General features: G+C 41.3%; 1 protein-coding gene across 3 annotated transcripts in view; it reads right to left on the bottom strand.

Annotated features, from left to right (window-relative positions):
- The window catches only part of ALMS1 (ALMS1 centrosome and basal body associated protein), a 138,945-nt gene that overhangs the window by 29,520 nt on the left and 91,294 nt on the right, over nt 1–18,131 (bottom strand). For 2 of the 3 annotated variants that reach the window (XM_075128150.1, XM_048846404.2), the window contains exons 12-18: nt 13,606–14,795; nt 11,789–11,830; nt 8,815–8,932; nt 6,838–7,086; nt 5,389–5,633; nt 3,966–4,146; nt 2,460–2,523 (exon numbers count right to left, since the gene is read on the bottom strand). In XM_075128150.1, the coding sequence (XP_074984251.1) occupies nt 2,460–2,523; nt 3,966–4,146; nt 5,389–5,633; nt 6,838–7,086; nt 8,815–8,932; nt 11,789–11,830; nt 13,606–14,795 (2,089 nt within the window). The remainder of the gene's footprint in view (nt 1–2,459; nt 2,524–3,965; nt 4,147–5,388; nt 5,634–6,837; nt 7,087–8,814; nt 8,933–11,788; nt 11,831–13,605; nt 14,796–18,131) is intronic. The other variant, XM_048846406.2, reaches the window with a different exon arrangement.

Genomic DNA, 18,131 nt, shown 5'->3' on the forward strand with positions numbered 1-18,131 from the left:
GCAGCTCCTTGGCAGTTTATACAAAACATACAGGTCACATTAAGTCCATCATAACCTTTGTGTGTTGTTTTTGATGAAAGACAAAGCTTGCGCACAAGCACTCCTGACAGCCCCTAGCCCCAAAAGAGTGATATGGAAGGTCATTTCTGTGGAAGGCCATTTGTCCTGAACCTTGTTGTTGTGTAGGTGAGCTCCCCAGCATATTAGGGAGACATGTGTCCCAGGGTGGTGAATGTGGGTAGTGAGAGGAGCATTCTCACTTGTACTGCATCAGGTTGGTGCTGATAAAGTCGAGTCACTGTACCGGGGTTAGTATACCACCACAATGAAGTGAACCTTGGAGACTACCCTGTGTGGAGCAGTCTGTACCTATAATGATCCTGTCCCAAAGGTAAGCAATAGGAAATCTCCTGTATGATGGTTGTATTGAGATATGGAAGTAGGCACCCTGTAGGTTCAGGGCTAGAAATCAATCTCTTTGCTCTAGAGCTGGTCCTAACTGCTGTGAAGTAAGGTAAGGTGACTTCTGAGTGGCGTGACAGGTGTATAGATGGCAGCTGATGCTGTAAGGTATCATTGTTCAGGCCCCTGACCAGCTCATCGAAGTGCTTATAAGAGGCAGTTTGAGAGGTCATGAACTGGGGTGCAGACTGTTCTCACTTTTGAGCCCTGGGCCTCTTACACTGTGGCTTATAACAGCACAGAGATGGTGAGTATTGAGAAGATTGTGATCTGTGGTCTGGTTGAGAGGTATATCTTCTCTTCTGTTCCACAGTGTAGATTCCTAAGGAGTGTAGTGCGGTCCAAGAATCCTTCAGGATGTGGAGAGAAAATCTGTCTTCTCCGCAAAGAGTTTGGCCCTTCAAATTGGAAGTCTGTAGCTCTTTGGGCAATCTAGAGAGGTGTAGCGAACAAAAAGAAAAAACACCCCACAACCCACCTCAGTACCACTGTCATGGAGACTGGGCAGGCTCTGTAACACCTACATCTGGTCATGTCTCTAGGACCGCTCTGGCTATTAACTGACCTTCTCTAAGAATGGTCTGAATCTGTTCTTTTTGTGTTTCCAGTAATGTTTCAGAAACATCCTGGGTTTCCCAAGATTAACAAAATAATTTAGCCATGAAAGTTTGGTAATTTATGACTCTAAACAGTAATGCTGTCGATGAATACGACATCTTGCGAAGCCTGATCACATGGAGTTGACTTGGTATTATGTTGCTTGCTTCATGAATTAACCACATCCACTATGATGAAGTTGGGTTGCAGATGTTGAAAACAAAGATGGTAGAGATGTAGGGTTGTTTTTGTTTACACACTGTTGCGGGTTGGTGCAATGGAGGCTTGCTCTGCCAGATGATTTTGGTAGGATCTAAAATCAGCTCATTAATTGGGAGGACAGTTCTAGATGAGAAGGTAGCGTGCAGAATTTCCACCAACTTGTGATGTGTATCTGCCACCTCCTGTAAGGGAATCTGCAGCTTGTCTGCCACCCTCTTGGTAAGATCCAGAAAGTTCTTAAATCTTCATCTAGTGATGAGGGGTGGGCAGCAGAGTCTCATCTGGGACAGATGAGGAGAAGTGTGCTGCAGAGGCAGCTTCCTCTTCAGGTGTGTGGGTTTTTTTTAACTGAAAAAGAAAATAATTATGAGTCTACTAGATGCCCGGGGAGAGGGGAGAATGCCCCCAGACAGGGAAGGAAAGTGAAGTTCTTTTCCTTTTTCTCTTTTATTTTTAAACCAAAGGAATAAAATAAAATAAAAACAAAACACACTAGCCTGAGTACTTTTAGGGAGAACAAAGGTAACAAAACAAACACTACATATGCTCATGACACACATAAAGAAGGAACAACTGCTCGTTCTGTCAGAGGCCAAAGGTGGTAGAGAAGGAAGTGAGGGGGGTTCGTCCGTGCAGTGCTAAATAGCCTCAAGGCAGACCACGAGGGAGGGAGAGCACATGCGCGGACTCAACTGGACACTGCTACCAAAAATCTCCACACACAGACACCTAAAGTGGAGCACCCATAGGGACACTACTCGACGAAGAACTCTGATTTACTTTTCACTATTTGTGGTGCTTGATTACTTTTTGCATTTCACTCAGTTTGTCCAATGGCTAGGCTATTCACTGAGCAAAGGCTTATGTTCCTAGACCATTTCAGTTCTAGTGCTCACCTACACAATTCTGCAACGTTTGACTTGCAAACATTGCAGTGAAATGTTCAGAGGTAGCTAAAAGAAACAAATTTCCCAAAATTAAAAAAAACCATGGAAACTTCTATTAATAACAAGTCATGCTCACCTTCTGACAGAAAACCTTCCATTTTGTACCTAAACCACCTGATGTTTCCCAAACGTCCAAAACCTTCACTTGCAAGAGTGATTTATCTATTCTCACCACGCCATTGAGGTCACCTGATTTACAGTCTATTTGAAATAAGTCTTTCTTAGCCTTACCGTTTTGATCTCTGAACCATTTCACCTTTTAGAATGGTCCTTCTCTTCTGTTTAACCGGGCAGTCTAAATGGAAAGGCAAAGTTTTGAGCCTGATAAAACTTTAAAGCTTACAAAAACAGTGAACAAGTTTGTTTAGATCAGAGAACTGTTCTAATGCACTCTATATTATTTTATGGAAATATGCTAATGAGTGTGAAGATAATATAACTGGAATATGCTTCATGCAAAAGGTCTCTTGTAAGGTATCATTACAAAGCCTATAATCTACTGAGTGTGGTCATCCAATTTGTATAAATGTATCATTCTTGTATCTGAAACTAGAAATATGAAATATAACTCTGAGGTCCTATTGTAATTATGCAAAGTGGGGGTTATTAATGGTGGCTTGGAATCTTGATGGCTCCCATTAACCAGGACAATTGGTTGTAAATGGCTCTGTTTACTTGTAAGTCTTCCTGTATACATGTGTGCTGGCAAGTGGGCAATGAAATCTTACAGTGACATGTGATCATGTCACCTGAACTGAAATCCATCTTTTACCTGGTGCTTTTCCATTTAGGAGGAGGGGTGTGAACCCAGAGAGGGACAAAGGATTCCCACCTTGTGCAAAAGATATATAAGGGGGTGGAACAGAACAAAGGGAGCTGCAATCATGAGAAATCCCCTAGCTACCACCTGAGCTGGAACAAAGACTGTACCGAGGAAAGGATTGGGCCCAGACTAGAAAGGAGTCTAGTCTGTGAAAGAAGCTTTCTGGAACATCTCTGAGGGTGAGGTTTCATCTGTAATCAGTTTCTCACTGTATTTGGCTTCGACTTGCATGTTTTTGTTTTCTTTTGCTTGGTAATTTACTTTGTTCTGCCTGTTATTACTTGCAACCACTTAAATCCTACTTTTTTATATTTAATAAAATCACTTTTTGCTTATTAACTAACTCAGAGCAAGTATTAACACCTGGGGGAGCAAACAGCTGTGCATCTCTCTCTATCAGTGTTATAAAGGGCAGACATTTATGAGTTTACCCTGTATAAGCTTTATACAGAGTAAAATGGATTTATTTGGGGTTTGGACCCCATTGGGAACTGGGTATCTGGGTGCTGGAGACAGGAACACTTCTTAAGCTGTTTTCTGTTAAGCTTGTAGCTTTTGGGGGACATGGTTCAGACCTGGGTCTGTGTTTGCAACAGGCTAGCATGTCTGGCTCAACAAGACAGGGTACTGAAGTCCCAAGCTGCCAGGGAAAACAGGCTCAGAGGTAGTCTCAGCACATCAGTTGGCAGTCCCAAGGGGGTTTCTGTGACCCAACCCATCACAATCTCATTATTCATATAAAATGGATAACTATCCTATTATAAGAATGCATATATAAAATGAATTTATATAAAATGAATAATAATGTTTAAGAATCTAATTAGAAATATGTACACTTAGAATAATGCTCTGTACGCAAACAGCGTACATTCAGTATTTCCTATAGAGCATGAAAAGGCATAAACATGAGGCACCTCTGTTATAGAGCAGGTAACTAGCATTCTTATAATCCTTCTTCTCAGGGGGATTGAACAGCTCCTCTCGCTCACTCTGCAACACACTCTGTAGCTTCCTTTCTTCCATGATGAGCTTCAGGCGCTTCACACGCTCCCCAGAGCGGGAGATGAAATCAGGGCGGTGCAATGCAAGAGCCTCCTAAGAAGGTGAAAAAACCCTCAGAGAAAAGTAGTTTCAGGATGTTCCTCCAACCTGGGAGGGGATGATCAAAATATCTAACCCCATGAGTGAACCATGGCAAGCATTCCTTTCAAAGAGTCATCCTCACATGGCACAGAATGCTGCATCCATAATGCTGAGCAATTCTCTGGGGATCTTGTTAGCAAATACTTTGGTTTTAAACAACGTGAAAGCTAACTGGCTGAGGAAAAGAGTAGCTGAAATAATTTGCAAAAAGGATGTAAACTTCAGTTTAAACAAGCAGGCCAAAGATCAGGCAGCCACACACACAGGACAAGATACTGTTAACCACAGAATTAGACACCTCCATCAAAATAAAACTAAAGTCCATTATAGCTATCTTTTTAAATAGCATATGTTCATTAGTGTCCACATTATGTTGGCTTCTAAGGAAAGTTTTTAAATGGGGTCTCAGCATTTCACTTCCATTTTAACCCCAAGGTTTAGTGGTAATAAGAAGCTTTCAATATGCAAAGCCAATGAGTACTATGACTTGGCTGCATCTGAGACACCTTCCGTGAACTTCTTCCTGATGTCTGCTTGTGCTGACACAACTGCCTTCACTCTGCTCTACTCCTGTATCTCAAGGCAGCAGGCAATTATGCCCTTGCTGAAGTAGGTGTGAAACTCACTGCCCCTTGACATCAACTTCTATTCAACCCTCCTCACTTTTGATCATCACCATAAAACTGTATTTTTCACACTTGGCCTTGAGTGTCTATATAATTTGCTGTGTGGGTACTTGAAATCCGCATTTTAGTTTCCATTTCACAGGTAAGTTCCCTGTTTTTATTGTATTCACTGTTTAAAATGTATCACGCTCTTTAATCTTTATTACTAAGCATCCATGGATACTTCTGCAGGGCAGCAATTAAAAAACCAACTTGCTACTGCTGCTGCTACATTCCTTCTGAAGCCCAACAACATGAGATTTGATCATCCTGATTATCTTAGCTTGTATAGGCATAGGTGTTATAAAATGTATACAATTATCCAATCCTTTTTTCAAAAACAGCAATAGTGTTGTATTATAGGTTGTGTTGTTGACTACCTACAGCAGTGAAAGCAAAGTGATGAAAATCAGGGCCACAAGTTTTGTTTCTATGAGCACCTAAACATGGCTTAATCTTCTCCATCTTTTCACCTCTCTCCTCCAAAACTTACAGTAAAACAAGAACCTCTACAGTGGAGTGTTCTTACCTGCAACGTCATTTTCACAAACAGTCTTGGGGGCTTGTTCTCAACATCTCTTACTGGGACTACCGGTTGAATCTTGATGCTGCCTTGCTGCTTTTGCCAGTTCCTCTCTCGGAGTGGATCTCTCCATGGCTTTGTGTTGGTCAGTGGCTCAAACCAGGATGGACCTGGACCAGAAAAGGAGCTAGATTTGTTCTCCTTCCTAGAGTCGGACTTTAAATCCTCAGGAGGAACAAACCAGGAAACTCCTATTGAAAATATTTTTTAGAGCCAAAAAGGAAAAATTAGAGAAAAATTTATTTTGAAGAATATACAATTTCTCATTTTCCATCTCCCTTTGAGCGTCTATGTATACATAGTGTCACTAAACACAGTTAGAGGCCTGATCCTACAGTCCTTGCTCACGTCAATAGTTCCACTGATTTCAATGAGACTATTCATGTTAACACCAGGGCTGTTTCAAACAACTGCATTTACCAAACACTAGAGAAAGTCCTCGAGTCTCTATCAACGAACAGGGATAAAACACTCTTTGAAATGGCTCAGCTAAGAAATTTCTCTTTACTTATACCCTCAATTACTAATAATTTCACATTTCTAAAGCACCTGTAATCCCAAAAAGTCCTATGGCTCTTAAAGATGTTTCTGAGGGCACATGCTTTTCATCTTCCAACGCCATTATGTTCACGTGCTAGGCCCTCCTGAATTTATAGCCTTCTGGAATTTAAATACAACTAGAAGATACCCTTTAGAAGTTTTCAAGTGAAGCATATACAAGTCTGTGATGAGTAGGATTATCTGTTCCTAACCAAAAGATGATAAAAAATTGCATCAAGGGATGGAAACTAACATATTTTAGAACATTTCAGCAGCCAGGCAGCTGAGTGTTGATGGGAAATTCAAATTAGGAGGCTGGACCCTGTCCTTCCCCAAGATACAACCACAGCTGAAGAGGGAGACAAGAACACTTCCTTCCAACATTATGACCTTCTCTTCACCTGAAAACTCACTTATTCCATGAAGCCCTCAATAAATGAATCAGTAAAGTTATGAAATACTGAATATTATCATTTTAATATATGCAGCTTCACAGAAATGCTAAGATGTTCACATGCCTAAACAAAGTATCCATGTGAGCATATACTTGATTTGTTTTTTCTTGCCACATTCACTCCCTATATTTGTCACCATCATTTGATATATCATGCCTGAAATTTAGATTGTGAGCTCTAACACTTCGGGGCACTAAAAATAATCAACTATAAACACTTGATAAAAGTTAAGTGATTCCATTGCCTTTTAAAAAAATATAATTGTGCCATTGTTAGAAACTGTTCTTACAGGGCCAGCTAGAGATCTCATGAATATATACATTGTGTACTGGTAATATATGCTGGCTGATGCGAAATGTGAGCACTTCCCCATTCACAAAGGTGCAATACTGGGTCTGACCTTGTGGTAGCTGTGGCCTGTTGCTTCCTGTCTTTTTGTCCATGAGAAAATTGCCGGGCTGTCCCTTCAGTTTCCCCTTGCCTGGTGGGTTTTGAAAGTCTGAAAACCCACCATCCAACTGCCCAAACCCACCATCGGCACAACTTGAGGGTTTCTGTGGCCTCACTTGGCTAGATCTTGGGGTGGGGAAAGTCATACCAACATCTCGAGTGTTTTTCTTAGTTGCACTGTTCACAATCTCCAAATCTCCTGTAGTTCAAAAGAAAGAAAAAGGAACACATTACTCGGGAGCAGCAGTGACTCAATAAGCTAAGATGTTGGAAAGCCCTCCCTGGTCCTTCAAACTAAGTAAGTGGCCTACTGCCATACCCCCGTGTATTCTAACCATGTCAGATCTCATAAACTAAGCTGGGTTGAACCAGACCAGAAGATTGATAGAAGACTTCCGAGGATCTACAAGCTGCAGAATGTGGTGTTAGTGATTCAGAAGGTGGTACTTGTGCAGGTTTTGTCAGAGTTTTTTGCCATTTTACTGTAATCTTAAATATGGGGCTGGAGGACTCTAAGGGTTGGTAAAAACAGACTCACGCCTTTTAAGTTATCACTCCAAATCCAGCTCAAGTTCAGTGACCAACGGTTGTTACTATATGATGATCCATGTGAAGTTAGTTTAGTGCCATCATTCTAGCTCCCAGGGCAAAAGGTGTCTACATCACAACACCATTAACACAACTGGAACTCTACTGTTGGCAGTTACAGCAAAGGTCAAGCACTGAAGGGGATGAGAGAGTGAATTACCACCTCTCTGCTAGAGGAAGATTCCTGTATCCAGGTTGAGGCACAAAGGTAAGTCAGCATATGCTTGTGCTGCTTACATTTTACTGGATAAACAGAATCCTTTGCTCAGGGTGATCCCTCCAGCACTTTCCACGGATGCTAAATTTTATTTGTAAAGATTTTTAAACAGTTGGGATGAAAGGGAGAACTAAAAATGTGTACAACTGAAGGTGTTAACCAAGGCTTAAGAAACTGTAAGAAATCTTGGAAAAATATCATGAACATTTACCATCCCAGATGCAAAGTTTACTCACAAAATAATGATAATGAAAAACAGGTATTTTGTTTGCCCATCAAAAACAGTCACTCATCCCTTAAAGGAGGATTTTGCAAGCCTGCTTTCAGGGAATGGTGTAATTGAAAATTGCCATTGGGGGGAGGGGGGAAGAGCCTGAACACAGGAATTATACCAGTCAATGGATACATCATATCTTAAGCAGAGGACAAGAGATGTTCAAAGGGACAATACTGCGAACAGGGATAAAAAGGGTGCTGTTGGCATGCTGACTACACTGATAAAATAGCAAGTGCTTAGAAAGACATTCAGTGACTTACATACAGACAAAGGACCTCAGGAACTTTAGAACTCTTGCAAAAGAAAAATAACATGGAAGCTAGAGCTAAGTCACTTATTTGATACTTTTCAGAGTAGCAGGCGTGTTAGTCTGTATCCGCAGAAAGAACAGGAGTACTTGTGGCACCTTAGAGACTAACAAATTTATTAGAGCATAAGCTTTCGTGGGCTACAGCTCACTTCATCAGATGCAATGATGAAGTGGGCTGTAGCCCACGAAAGCTTATGCTCTAATAAATTTGTTAGTCTCTAAGGTTCCACAAGTATTCCTGTTCTTTTTATTGGATACTGAGATGGATTAAAGGTCTGGGTTAGCAGAACTCAGATGAGCAATGACATTGGCCAGTAGCACAGTGGGAGCCAGCAAATGGAAGTGTCTGATCTTAACACAATACTTTATTGTGAAAGCATCTAAGCAGTACAGTTTGTGGGCAGTGAATGTCCAGTGTACATACCAGTCTGCAAAGACATGCATTAGACTCTGAAGCAGCCCTCTACGATGGTTTTGAAGAGATGAAAGTCAGAAGTGAATAAGCAGAGGTGAAGTTCGGACCTAAGAAACTTACCTGCTTGGATGCCCTTGTTTAACATCCGTATGTGTCGCTTGTTACCGAGGGCAGAACTTGGTCCACAGGAACCGTTGATTGTAGCAACAGAATCTGATGAAATAACAGAGTCTGACATCTAGAAAAAAACATAACAGGTTCTTGGGAATCTCTATTCGACTCAAGTCAGCATGGGGGCAGGGGTGAGGGGTCAAGCTGCAAAGGAGCAAGAGTCCCAAGTTCAGTTCTTAAAATGATTCAATTAACAATCGAGCACAGGCCTACGAACATCTTTCCACAACTTTCTACACAATTCCGCTAACCTTGGCTTCCATTTGTTTAGAAGAACGGACGTACATTGCTGGCATCAAACCTGATGAACTAGGAGCGTCACTCTGCCAATTCTTCAGGTGAGAAAATGGCAATGCTTTAACAGCTCTGCCACCAGTAACTAACACAGTCAGCCACGAAATCCTAATGCACATCCATTCACATATATAATTGTTTGCTTTCTTAAAATAAACACTGTTTTAGAAATGACATTTTTTAAAGCTTTAACTTCATTCACTAGCACAGTGGCTCTCAACCTTTCCAGACTACTGTACCTCTTTCAGGAGTTTGATTTGTCTTAAGTTTCATCTGACTTAAAATCTACTTGCTTACAAAATCAGACATTAAAATACCAAAAAAAGTGTCACAGCACACTATTACTGAAAAATTGCTGACTTTTTCATTTTTATCATACAATTATAAAAAAAATCAAATGGAATATAATTATTGTACTAACATTTCAGGGGGTGAGGAGACAAGTGGCGAGGTGAGTGGCAGGGGAGTAAGGAGGCAAGCAGCAAGCCAGCAGCAGGGTGAGGAGGCGGGTGGGGGGGTCTGGCTGCGAGGGGGGAGTGAGGAGGTGAGCGGCAGGTGTGGGGGTGAGAGGAGGCGAGCAGCAGGTGAGGGACTGAGGTGAGTGGCAGGCGGATGGGCAGTGGGTGGAGCCCCCCTTTGGGGAGGCTAGCCCCCAACTGTAACTGTTCCGCCTGCAACCCCCGGAAGCCGGAGTACCGAGACCCCCTACCCCCCCTGCGGCTGAAGTCACACGCCCCCCCGCCGGGAGAAGCCCCGAGCGTCCCCTCCCACCCCATCCGGCCAGAGGAGCCCCGGGCTGGCTGAAGCCCCAAGACCTCACCCCACACCCAACACATACACCTGCCCAGAGGAGCCCCCCCAGCCAGAGGAGCTCTGGGCCCGCCAAAGCTCTGAGCCCCCCGCCCCACACCTGCCCAGAGGAGCCCCGGGCCAATCACAGCCATGCCTCCCCTCCCCAGACCCAAGCCACCCACATATGTTTTTCATTATTATTTGGACTTCTATTGTGTCAAATCATTTTTAAATTTACTTCAGAATTGTACAGACAACCACTTTTACCAAAAAAGCAAAAGAATATTAAAAAAAAGACAAGAACATGCACAGCACCTAATTTGTATTTCTATTGTGTTAGGTCCAGTAAAGAATAGAGATAACTGCATCATTTTTATTATTCGCAAAAAGAAAAGGAGGACTTGTAGCACCTTAGAGACTAACCAATTTATTTGAGCATAAGCTTTCGTGAGCTACAGCTCACTTCATCGGCATCCGATCTGTAGCTCACGAAAGCTTATGCTCAAATAAATTGGTTAGTCTCTAAGGTGCCACAAGTCCTCCTCCTCTTTTTGCGAATACAGACTAACACGGCTGTTACTCTGAAACCTATTTTTATTACTGAGTCTGCAAAAAAACCCCAAGACCTTACATAAATAAATTACAAGGATTTGGATGTGTATATGTGCACATTACTTTATTAACTTTAGGAAAAATAAATAATTTTAGGAAAAAAAGTATCAGTGTGGCCACCAGCAAGAGTTGGTGGCTGCACTCTGAGGCCACCAAAAAATTTGTTGCTAGAACCCCTGCTCTAAAGTGAGTCACACATTCCCACCCTTTGGGCCAAGGGTACCTGAATGCTGCAGAGCCTGTTAGGGGAAGGGACTAGCCTGGAATTCTGATGTGTTCTCTTGCTGCTCAGTAATGATTTCTGGATCTACAGTACCAGAGAGAAAGCAAAGGACTTTCAAAAAGGCATCAGTGAAGGTTCCCCCACATTTTTGTACCCCCCCAAAATCAGTGTTCTTTACTGAGGTGAAACCCATCCAGAAAATAGTAATTTATAAGAAACAAGGAGCTAAGTACCTGGGAGATTGCACAGGCACTAGTTCAATATAAAAATAGAACTAGCTGCACTCACAGAGCCTAACATTGAATGAGATGGCTTTGTAAGTTTGTATAATGATCTTATTGCCCTTTAAAATGTAGGGTCTTTTGTCTGTGAATATAATGCACCTAGTTACACAAGCTTTGTATTCGGATTATCTAAATGGGGATATGTTGGTGCTTAAATAACACAGCACTTATTGACAATGCTTCTACAGCCGTCAATTCTGACCATGTGGCGTCAAACAGCTGTTGCAATGAAGTTAGTTGTGCTTCATTTTTAATTAGGAAACAGATTTTTCTCACCTATCACAGTAATCCGTATTCTATTTATAACTCATAATACTAAATATGATGGGAACGACAGGAGCTATATTTTATTGCTCAGGAACTATTGTACCTTCATTGTCACCAAATCGACATAATGCATAATTTCAATCACCACATTTAAAAGGCCTGGTTTTTATTCTCTCACATACAGGAATGCATCACTTTGCATCTTGTAAAATCTGCTCTGGCAGATTTTACAAGACAGATGTGGCAGATACACACCTGCGTATCAGAGGACAGAATCAAAATGCAGATATACATTCTGAGAAAACAGAATCCTTATTCTATATGCAGAACAACGTGATTTCCCTCCCATCCAAACAAGCATTTCAGCATTCAAGAAGGATTAGATATATTCAGTCATTCAGCAATGAATATATACATGCTTATTTCCATTCAGACCAACTTTAATGTAAACCTTGGTTTTGCAGCTGGCGCCAGATATAGCTTTGAGGGGTGCCTTAGGAACGAGATAAATTATATTAGATAGCAAACACCCTGAGGAAGGGTCCAGAGTTTGTATACTGTTCAGCATAAAATTGGCATTGAAATGATTAATAAATAAAAAAAATTATCCAAAACAGGGTTCTGTGGAAGAAGAGTTGACAATATTACTCAGATAAAACACAGATATAATAAACACTGATTATAAAAAGGGTGCCACTCTCTTATACAACATATTTATTCTATAATAATTTAAATATTGTGCAGTACTTTGTCTTGGAGTAGTGGTTTCTATAAGTAAAAAGGAAAGTTACTTACCTGTACAGTAACTGGAGTTCTTAAAGATCTGTTGTCCATATGTACATTCTACTAATGATGTGCACACATCCCATCCATTTGAGTTCTAAATCTTTGGCCAAAAGTGTCCGTGTGGACACGCTTGTGCTCGATGCACCCTTGCGCCCTTAGTCAAGTGCATAAACGGATAGAGCACACCAACTGCCTCCGTTTCCTCTCCACTGCAGAATCCTGGTTGGTAAAGGACTCTGAGGTACAGGGGATGGAGAGCAGGTTGAGGGATTTCTATATGTACAACAAATGCTCAAAGAACTCCAATTACAGTACAGCTAAGTAATTTTCCTTTCTTCTTCAAGCAAACATACATATGCATACTCCACTAATGATGACTCCCAAGCAGTGGACAACTGTAATGGAAGGAGCTTAGTCTTAAGAGCATAAAAATTCCACAACCCTGCTTTCCCAGTTTCATCTGCTGAAATATGGAGGTAGGCAGGGAATATTTAAGTGTTTGGAGAGCAGATATATTTGGAGCTTGTTGCTCTACAGGGTCTCTGACAGACATAAATAGGAAGCAAAGGAAGGAAGTGAACGAAGGGGTGTGATGGGGCTTAATTCCCCACTGCCTGTAAAATAAGGGAAAGAACCTAATTAGTTATGCTCCATACCTGGGAAGTGATTAACTAATTGCCTCCTGGCCAGAGGAGGTGAAGCTAAGCTGTATAAGGAGATGAGACAGCTCAATAGAGAGGAAGAGACCGAAGAGAGAGAAGCTAGGGAGAGTTCTCTCTTCCTGGGAAGGATCTGGAAGAAGGTCCAGTAGTTTGGGAGTGGCTAGGGCCAGGAAGCAGAGCTATAGAAGTAGGCTTAATTCCTGTGGTGGGGCCCTAGAATGTAGAGAAGTCCTCAGCTTGGGGATGGGGGAGGGGGTAGAAGGCCAGCTTAAATGGTATTTGGACTCCCAGCAGAGAAAAGCCTGGGGTGGTGGGGTGGGGGGGGCAGTAAGCTGACTAGGGGAAAGAACTTAAGTTGAGCCCAGGAGAGGCAAAGGACCTTTTGTTTGTGAAGCCAAACCACACAACAGGACTGAACTATTATATGACTTGGCTGGAGGTCCAAATGGGAGTGGTCACTGTGTCAGTGTCAGAGAAAGTAGCCACCACATGGGGTACAAGATGCTAAGACCCCTGCAATGCTGTGTCCAGGAAGAAAGGTGTACCTAGAGGCAAGGACGCCCCTTGACAAGGGAAGAGAGAAAACAGAACTTGATTTTGCTGCCCTGGAAAAAGGGAGAAGAACTTGATTTGTTTTGTGGGCTACTTTTCTCACTGGTGAGGGAAGCCTATCCTATAATAACCCTCTCTCTAGGCCAGTATCAACCATTCTCCAAATAAGGAATGATTACTATGTTTTCCACTCTGTTTATGATACAGCATCAACAAAGCTATTAAAAAAAACCTGTTAGGTTGCCTCTTGATTTAACTGATCACATACCTGAGTATCTCTTCTTTTTTTATGTCGCTCAGCAGAAGTCATGTTAGGATATTTCAAGCCCACTACTTTACTTCTTCCCTTGTCCCACTTTTCAGAGCGACTTTTCTGCTGACTGATGGTGCAATACAGTTTGGACAGTCTTGGTGACAAGCGTACTCTTTCATGCCCAAAAGCCCTGATCAGCCTGGCAGTGTCAATGGTGGAAATGGAACTGCTCACCTCAGTCTGAGAAGTTGTTTCCATCTCTGTTTGGGTCACCATGTCTGATTCAGAGGCAGAAGAATCTGTCACCACAACGTGGTCTTTAGTAGGCATAGTCTCTAAAGAGGTGTCACTCAGAGGGTCTAAATATTTTTGTTTCAAGAATCTCTTCATGTGATTGATAGTTCTCTCTCCTGCCCTTTGTTGTCTAGACTCAACTCGTCTTTTTTCATCATAACTGGTATCTGATCTTTCTTCAGCGTTCAGTACATTTCTATAAGAGTCTAGGTTACTTTCATATACCTTCTTGTCCTGATGTCTTATTTTCTTCTGCTCTCTTCCCCTAGTTTTCTCTCCAATATTGCTCTTGCCATTCTCTGTAGGCATTAGTGAATGCCTAACAGGATTCTGGAGGACTCGGGCCAGTCGATCAAGGCGTTCCACTAGGGACAGCTCATTGCTGATCTTAAGATTATGAAGGTGGTGCTTCTTTTGACGCTCTAAAAACTTAGTCCAAAGCTCATCCAAACTGCCAGTGGAATAGGTACTCTGTTTTAGTGGCAGATCCATCTTCTGTCTCCTGCTTAAGTCAGTCCTTTGGCTGCTTGATAGCAGATAATCTCTGACCTTCTTTTGGTCCTCTTGTACAAGCTCTTTCCCTGAAGCTTCTTTCCCCAAAAATGCATTGAATCTCAAGTCCTCAACCTTGCTATAATCCATTTCTGCAGTTAGTGGGGAGAATTCATCCTCCTCACCCTCTTGAGGATAAACAGAGGATGAGTGTTGATCTTTCTTGGCAGCTCTCCAGTTTTGGAAGAAATCTCTTGAAGAAGGTCCCGTGTGTCCAATATCAGTGCACTCCTCTGAAGGCTCATCATTAGAGAGGAAGTAACTCTCATGTTGCAGGGGCACTGGATGGTGAAGGTAAAACTGGGCTGTCTTGAAAACTGAATGAGTTGTTTTTACAGATTCCAAATGATTCACAGACTCTGAAACAGAAAGAAAACTGCTGTTTTACTTCCACACACACACAAATGATGGCTACTGGCTTCTTCAGAAACAGTCTCCTATAAATAGGGAACTCTCATTCCACAGGACTCCCAAAGCAGTTTACCAATTGCAGGTATATATGAGTCACTTCACACAATGCTGAAATGCAACCTCTAGGATGGAATCTCAAAGTTATTAACAGTGCACAGCAGTTTTATACAGACATTAAGGCTAGGAAATGAAGGGGAATACCATACCCATTAAAACTGCAGGAGGAATTAAACATGCAGTATGTAATTTCCCAAATTGGCATATGGACAGGATGCTGAGGTTAACATTTACTCTTTCAAAAAGTGCCATAAGATCTTCAATGACAAGCAGCCAGAAACTCAGTTTTACCTCTCTTCCAAAGGATGAAACCCCTAGTATACAGTGCCATGCTACTAACTTAAAAAAATGCCACTTGTAAGTGATGCTACTTCCTGTATCACCCTGTATATGTCTTGGAGGTATCCCACAGAAGTATTGACCAAGTCTTAGCTTGTAAAATCTGATGGGATTACTCAGCCCAAAGTAGAACGGCTGCAAGGAAATCCCACCAAAAGATGATGTATGTAGAATGACCTGTGTTTTCAAATAACTACACAATGTATTATAAATGAGATTTTAATTAATATGAATGTATTTTGTAGGCATGCACTGCAGTAGGAATATGCATCCCAAGTCAAAAGAGAAAATGCTTGTAAGGAAATGCTCCAGACTTAACTGGATGAATAATCATCTCTAAAAGGATATTTATGAGTATGTAGAGAGCCTACAGGAATTAAATAGGGGATGGATCAGCAAAGAAAGCTACATCTTGGAGGTCAGAAAATGTAGGGTTAAAGTGAAAACTGCCAAAAGTCAACCTGAGTTAGACTTTGCAAAGTAAATTAAAACAAAAAGTAAAAGATTCTTTAGCCATATAAATAAAAAGGAGCAAGGAAAAAAAAGAAATGATGTGTAGTGAGCTTGGAGTGGAAACTAAGGATAATCTAAGAGCGTGGCCCCAAAACTAAATGTTTATTTTGCCTGTTTTCAATAAGAAGATGATGTAGAACATGGGGGCAAAGGCAGGATGGTTAATGGGAATGAGCATATTGAAACAGAAACTACTACATCTGGGGCGGAAACAAAACTCAAAGAGCTTAATATACTTGGGTCTGGGGAGATGGGGGAGTCGAGGAGGGGAAACTGACACATGAAATTGTTAGTCTGATAGCAAGAATTTTTCATAAACTTATCGAAGTGGGGGTGGTACTGTATGATTGGTGATAGCAAACGCAGTACCTATATTTAGGAAATGGGAAGGGAAAGCGATCTGACCTCAATGATATGCAAAGCTTTAGAACAGAGTTCAAAGGAAAGAATCATTAAAGACATGGAAGTAAAAGGAAAATGGGATAAAATGCAACATGAGTGTATTAAAGGTAGATCATGCCACACTGACTAGATATCTTTCTTTGATAAGATAACTAATTTTTTAGACAAGGATAATGCAGTAGATGTAGTCTATCTGGATTTCAGTAAACCATTTGCAAAAAGAAAAGGAGTACTTGTGGCACCTTAGAGACTAACCAATTTATAAATTTATAATAATATAAATTGGTTAGTCTCTAAGGTGCCACAAGTACTCCTTTTCTTTTTGTGAATACAGACTAACACGGCTGCTACTCTGAAACCAGTAAAACATTTGATATGGCACCACATGGGAAATTACTAGTTCAACTGGAGAAGGTGGGGATTAGTACAATAATTGTAAGGTGATTAAGGAAGTGGCCAAATGGGAGACTAACAGGTTTTGCTGAAAGTAGAACCATTGGTTTGAACAGGGTTGGTTTACTTCTGGCGTTCCTCAAAGACTGGTCTTTTTGTCTAGTATTGTTCTTCCCCAAGAGAGAAAGGGTCATTCCCTTATCTCATCTTTTTACTCCTGTAGCCTAGCATTTTACGAAGAACACCACACAGAAAACAGACTGGGAGGCCAGCTATTACTTCTTTTTAAGGAAGAGGATGATATGTTGTAGGAGTGAAGGGAAACACTACACAAATTCAATGTATGGGAGCTGTAGCTCCCAGATGCGCTTACCAAACAAGCAAGGTAAACATGAGAGGATATTTTACTACAACATACACGTGGATATTTAAAACTCAAAACAATCTCCACTCAAGGAGCAGAAAAGCTTCAAGGAAGATTTCTCCCCAGGTGAAAGTGATCAAGAGGAACGTCCACTGATGTGCTAGCCTGGTCTCCTGGAATGACCTCACCCCAGTCAGGTTGGACTGTCTACTAGCTCAGGAATACAATAATTACACTGAAGTACTCCATAAACATTCATTGCATTGAAGATCTTCATTTAACAAGTTTATGTGATATTAAGAGGAAAAATAGGGCTCCAGAGAAATCAGACACTTAATTCAGAACCCACTTTGCGCTCATCCCTCATTAGTGGACATAATTACATTACCTCATTGTAACTTTTTCAGTTCTTGTTTGGTACAAAGAGTATTTCATAATGCTGTACACAGCACTAAGTGTAACTCTAATGGAATAGACACAAATCAGACATCAAGAATTATAACATTCAAAAACTAGTCGGAGAATATTTCAACATCCCTGGTCACTCAATTTCAGACCTAAAGGTCACAATTCTCCAACAACAAAAACTTCAAAAACAGACTCCAAAAGAGAAACTGCAGAAATGGAATTAATTTGCAAACTGGACACCACTAAATTAGGCTTGAATAGAGACTGGGAGTGGATGGATCATTACACAAAATAAAAACTATCTCCCCATGCTAATTTTTTCCCATACTGTTACTCACACCGTCTTGTCAACTGTTAGAAACGGGCCATCCTGATTATCACTACAAACGTTCTTTTTCTCCTGCTGACAATAGTCCACCTTAATTGATTGGTCTTGTTACAGTTGGTATGGCAACACCCATTTTTTCATGTTCTCTGTGTATATATATATCTTCCTACTGTATTTTCCACTGCATGCATCCGATGAAGTGGGTTTTAGCCCATGAAAGCTTATGCTCAAATAAATATGTTAGTCTCTAAGGTGCCACAAGTACTCCTCGTTTTTTTCCCTAATGGAATGGATATCTGCATGCAGTAGAGATGGCAGTCACGCAGCAATTTTTTCACTTAGAGTAAAAAACACAGGACAAATTTTGCCCAGGAATAAGAGGGAGCAGCTTCCACTGATGTCAATGAAAGCCCTGATCCTACTCGTACTGTTGGTAAACTCCCAACAACTCAAACAGGACCAAGATCTGGAATGTCAATC

Source organism: Caretta caretta, chromosome 4 (assembly GCF_965140235.1).
Source record: "Caretta caretta isolate rCarCar2 chromosome 4, rCarCar1.hap1, whole genome shotgun sequence".
Lineage (NCBI taxonomy): Eukaryota > Metazoa > Chordata > Testudines > Cheloniidae > Caretta > Caretta caretta.